Source organism: Lepisma saccharinum, chromosome 7 (assembly GCF_977018435.1).
Source record: "Lepisma saccharinum chromosome 7, izLepSacc3.1, whole genome shotgun sequence".
Taxonomy (NCBI): Eukaryota; Metazoa; Arthropoda; class Insecta; order Zygentoma; family Lepismatidae; genus Lepisma; species Lepisma saccharinum.
The window spans coordinates 57549638-57555637 of NC_139235.1; the positions used below are offsets into that span (position 1 = coordinate 57549638).

Genomic DNA, 6000 nt, shown 5'->3' on the forward strand with positions numbered 1-6000 from the left:
CGCACGCGCATATGTGTGTGTGTGGCACATCGTTCGCGAGAGGTTTACAAAGCTCGCGATATATAAACATTGGCCCGGACTTAGAAAAAAATTACGATAAGGTGCATTCGTACTTCAAGGATGAGAAAGTGTTTTTTCTCTTACCGGCTTTTCTGCGCTGTGAAACATCGTCAGCGCAATAAATGAGGCGCGGAATGAGGAGAGAAAGTGATTTTTTGAGGTTTTGGTGCGATTTTCTTAGATTTAAAAAAATCAGGGTTGGCGTCAAAGGCAAATTTACTGTACTACTTGAACATCTATAAGAAAAGTTACACATTGACACAATTCTGCAATGGATGCAATGGACCGTAGGAAGGGGATAGAATACTTTTCTATATGAATTCATTAAATTGTTTGGTTGCAAGTCACTTTGCTACTTTGTGGACCATATTTATTCCGTTAGATGAAGAAAAGGATAAATTTGGGGTATCAGATAAGGTGTTTATTAAACTTTAAAAAAGTTATTTGCAGTATTAGTAAGTCTCCGTAAATAAATATTTCATGAGGATTATTACATGATCGGGGGTGGGTGAGGCACTGGTTTTGGGGAAAGGACACCCCTGTTTTCCAGACATTTTGAGTGTCTATATATTGGAAGTGTTCTTGTCAGAAATTTCCTGGAAATGCACAAATGTAATTCCAAGCATTAAATTATAATAATTTCAGGGAGAAACAATATTTGAATTCGAGCCTATAAGTATAGGTTAGGAATTGGCTATGATGACATTTTATATATTACCTCTCTGTCACAACAAAACCCTTTCTCCTGGCCACGCACCTGAGTTTTAATCGATATCAAACGGTAAAAAATAATATTTTTTTTGTTAACACTATTAAACCTTGTTTCCAAATTAAAAACACTACAGGTATAAAGCAATAAATATTTCACCCTGAACAGCCTGAAGCTTACCATTAATGGTACTCCGCTTGCATGTCAACTTGCTCACACAAATCTCTGCCTTACACCTTTTTATTCATAGTAGCTATTATCCGGCTTAATATGCAATTGGTATGACGTAATTAAAAAATACAATCATTTTAATTGTACGTATGTAATTCACTAAACGTTAATATATCTTTTCTAATCATAACGTAAATTTTTCTATTTTCGACGAACTTCTCCCTGTCGTGTTGTAACTGTATTATCCGTGCAATATCAAGGATTTTTTTTTACAGGTATATCTTATAGAGTACTATTAAGGCTGTAAATACCAACATTTTATCAGGTCCCCCACCAGAGATATTGGTGTCCAAATGTTGAAAATATGAAAAAGGAACGTCTTTATTTATTTATTTACTTAAGTTTCAGATAGAGTGCCTAAAGTGCTTCGAGTGCTTATTCTGAAACTGTGCAACAAAAAAACAAAACAACAACCGATTGCGGGAAACTGCGTTCTGACAAGAAAATATCAATAGTTACAGGCAAATTATTATGTAAGTAGGGGAGCCTATAGTAAAGAGACCTCTGTAGAAGGGAGAGCTTTGTAGCGAGAATGTGAAAGGGCTTTAGGTTGCGGGTTGACCGTGTGGGTACTCGTAATTGAAATTGGTTGACCAAGAATTCCTTTGTAATTTTGCTGTTGATCATTTTATGCAAAGATTTCATGTCTGCTAGTTCGTGTCGAATGTGTGGTGACTGGATATTCAAAATGGACATAATATCTGTTTTATGGAGGTGTCTGAGAGAAGGAATTCTATGGAGAGCATTAGCGAGGAAAAGACTGAGGACAGAATCAATCCTGGAAAGATTAGTTTTAGAAGCCATAGTCCAGATGGGAAGTAGTACACAAGAATGGGAGAGATAAAGGATTTGAAAAATATGCTAATGGCTGATTGGTTTTGGATTTCAGGGAACCTGTACAGAAGACCAAGAAGACGCATGACTCGTTTAGTAGTAAGGTAAGTTACCGCAATAAGACCCGGATCACAATAAAGCCCACTGACTGTTTCTCTGAAACTATGAAGATCGACTGCCAGATGGCAGTATTGTATGAGAGCTGAAATACTCAAGGAAGAACATTACCCGTAATTCCCGCGTAGTATGAATCGTCGCAGAACTGGACCAGTCCGAAATTTTGTTGCTGTGGCAAAAAAGTGAGATATAACTTTCTAACCACATATTTCGTCTTATATATGTTCATGTATTGTAGACAGTAGGATAATACTTGGTCTGCATGTAACATTAACCGTGTCCATTACAACAAGAAAGTGTTTCCCGTTATACTTTTATTGAGCTGTAATATTACGAAACGGCATGTCGTGCCATGTTACACAACAAGGCCCAAGAGTTGTGTGGTATGCGGCACATGGTGTCATGAGGAGTTTGCTTGAATACTACCTCAGGACGTGGATATTTTGACTTGCCTTTGCTGCTAGATGGACTGAAACTGAATTGTAAGCTTAGACATTTATTTCGTGTTCGACAATGAAAATTGCCGCAGAACAAAAACATGTGATTCCTATGGAGTTCAGTGCCCTGATGACGAAAGTGAAAATAGTTTTTGGCTATCACCTAAACTTTTCTCTGAAAACTCAATTCTATCAGCGCAGGACTGCATGTTATTGTTGTCGCGGCACTTATCAGCAGAGCCTGTTACTAGGGCTCGACAGTGCATATGGGAGGGGGTGGAGAGAGAAGGGATAGATAGCCACCTGGTTCAGGTATAGTAAGGTATAATGGAGTTGCAGTTATTTGCATCAGTCAGTTGCTAGCGGGATCACGCAGTGTCTGTTCCTGCAGTGTGTGTCATGCAAAACTCCTAACGTGAAGAATACCGTTGGGGTGTGTTCGCGTGTTTCTTGTGTTCAGCGATGTCTAGGACGTGTGCTAATTTACCAAACCTTTTCTGTTATGTGTGTGGTGAGTTTACGACGAAGTCCCAAAGACATCCCATTTCCCCGCTTGTCAAAAAGGCGTACGAGTTGTATTTTGAATCAATGGTAGATGAGGGCACCACAGAACTGTTGCTCACGTACTCTTGCTATTTAAGAGGCTGGTTGCATGGGACCCACCCATATATGCCACTTGCCGTACCATAGTTGTGGAGGGAATCTACAAACCACATAACAGATTACTTTTGTTTAATGAAACTAAACTGTAATCTCACCACCACCGTTCCAATTGGGCTTCATGAAGAATTTTGTGAAAGCAATGGACAAAGATGGCAGGGTATTAATTTTTTTCTGTCCAAATTTCCTGCGATTAGTATTGCAAAAATTAAAGAAGGTATTTTCATTGGACCTCAGATTCGTGACTTGATGAGTGACATAACCTTTGAAGAGTTGCTGACAGATACTGAGAAGGCAGCATGGCTTGCCTTCAAAGATATATGCAACAATTTCTTGGGTAACGTCAGGTCTGACAATTACAGGGAACTGACGGAACACATGCTGGACTGTTACAAGGCTATGGGGTGCAACATTTCTTTCAAAATAAATTTCCTGCATTCTCATTTGGATTTTTTCCCGCCTAATCTCGGAGATGTGAGTGACGAACAAGGTGAACGATTTCACCAAGATATCGCTGCCATGGAAACACGATATAAAGGAAGATGGTCACCAAACCTTTTGGCAGATTACTGCTGGACACTCCTATAGAGACGTTTCACCATCCACCCACAAACAGAAAGTTCTCAGGACATGTTTCTAACTTATAAATACATTTCAAGCTTTTTGCAGCTTTCTCGTACCTTTTCTATGTTTTGTAATACAAAAAATTAATTTTGTTCCATGATCTGTATTTTATCCAGCTACAGGTTCCTCCTGTACTGTAATGGAGTCGTTTCCAAGTGTCGCGAAAGTTGATACTTTGTTTTTCGTGAATTACAATATATTACTTACTATATGAAATATAGGCTAAGTGGTACATGTAGCATATCTTTTCCAGAAAAATTGGTATGTGATGGAACAATTTTGATTTAATTTTCGTAACCAGCGTATTTGATTTAGTAAAGAACACCTTCTTTTATCTCGCGGCAAGACACAAAGTTCAAATTTGTTGCACTGTGTAATCTGATGAATATGATCTTATTGCTTTTTTTGTGCTTTGAAGCATAGTTTTGTAACAATTTACCATCGAACTTTGAGTGTTGTCACGCGGGACTTATTGTGAAATAGTAGGGTACAAAATAAGGCCCAATACAAACATTTTTTCATCACATTTTATTTTGTATTTTGAGGAATTGTACGACTGCTATATATTGATAGTCCGTAACCAACATAATAAAGTTTCATGTCCTCTAACAATAATTGTCGATTCTTGTAAATTGACAGTTTCAAAGGCAAAAATTTTTAGGTGGGCCTTATTGCGGTAACTTACCTTATATGTAATGTGCTCATTGAAGTTTAGCTATTCGAGATTTTCTTTTTGAGATGACACCTGTTTGATGGGACTGTTTTCGATAGTATGAAGATAAATACTTTATTCCTTTTTAAGGAAATGGTGAAGCAGGAGCATTTCTGAAGACACAATTCAAGTTTTCACTGGCGACACCACAGAAGTTGTTCTGTAACAGCTTGTTGTAGGATTAGTGAATCGCGTTCAGATGAAATTTCTTTGAAGACTTTACAGTCATCAACAAATAGAAGGACATTTATGGAAAGAAAAGAGACACTGTCGGGCAGATCATCCATGTAAAGAAGAAACAAAAGTAGACCTAAGACACCTGAGGGACACCAGACAGGACGAGTAGAAAGCTGGAAGAGGAACCAGCAAGGATAACACGCTGCTCTGGTGCGTGCAAAAAGCCTTTTAGCAAAGACAGAAGTTTACCATGTATGTTAAATCTGGATTGTAATAATATGAAGGAGATTATGGTTAATTTTATCGAAGGCTTTTGAAATGTCAAAATATATAATGTCAAGCTGGGAATTATTTAAGATGGACTAAGTAGCATGAGAAATTAATACCGATAGATTGGTCAAGCAAGAGCCCTGGAAGAAAACCATGCTGAGCACTATTTATAAGGGGAAAAGTGAACTTTAGGAACCTGTTTTTGATTATTTTCTCACAGAGGATAGAGAGAGGTGGCGAAAGTGAGATTGAAGAGCTATAACTCAAATGTCAGTAACAGAAATCAAATATTTTCTGCTAAAACTTTGAGTGTACCTCTTTCCTCCAAAAATAAATAGTTCTGATATTAAATTACTTCCCTATTAAAAGAATTCTAAACTTTGATCTTTCTTTAAAATTGAACATCAGTTTTGGTCATAAATTTCAGCCATTTTTAATAAAGATGGTGAAAATACAGGTAAAGAACATAAAATATAACTTGAAATGTATTGAAAACAATGATTTTTACCCCAGCTTTCTATCATTTTCCTTAGCTGAGTTATCATAATCGTATCTGTCTGCAAAGGCCAAATATCCCGCAAGTCACGAAACAAAAATACCCGCCGGCATTTTCAAACGAAGTCAAGTTTCAGAAAAATGATGCCCCTTTTGAACAACCCTTATATACTGGCTACAACAAGAAAGAAATAAAACTTAAAAATAAATGTTCCTGAGCTGGACCATTTCATGTGGATTGACTCCTTAGTTAAATGTTACATACAATTACACTCACCAATGATTTCGGGGTTGAAGGTGGCGTTGAAGATCCCCCTGTGGCGAGGGGGTGGAGGGACATCCAATGGTATGGCTGCAGCCACCGACAGCAGAACGCACAGGATCAGCACTTTCATTGTTGGTGACCCTCCTGCTAACAAAACAATCAGTGAAGATACGTATGTAATGAATTCTTATATACGTATATCAGAACGTCATAACCGCAAGAAGGTTATCAGATTCTGTTATCTTGGAACAAATATCATTTGACAAGTCCTTTTTTGCTGATATTGTTGCGGGCAAACATCCACTTGAAATACAGCACAACGCACTTTATTACCCAATCTTCAGTATTTGATTGTGTTCTTGGAGCTGACATTGAGAAAATATTATGTAAAAAAGAACCAAGTACAGGA

At 37.6% G+C, this 6000-nt stretch overlaps 1 protein-coding gene across 1 annotated transcript in view; it reads right to left on the reverse strand.

Annotated features, from left to right (window-relative positions):
- The window catches only part of LOC145990231 (zinc metalloproteinase nas-13-like), an 88428-nt gene extending 82694 nt beyond the window's left edge, over window positions 1–5734 (reverse strand). Inside the window, exon 1 of the mRNA XM_083125905.1 lies at window positions 5604–5734. Within this exon, the coding sequence (XP_082982031.1) occupies window positions 5604–5721 (118 nt within the window). The 5' untranslated portion in view covers window positions 5722–5734. The remainder of the gene's footprint in view (window positions 1–5603) is intronic.
- Window positions 5735–6000: the final 266 nt, after the last annotated feature.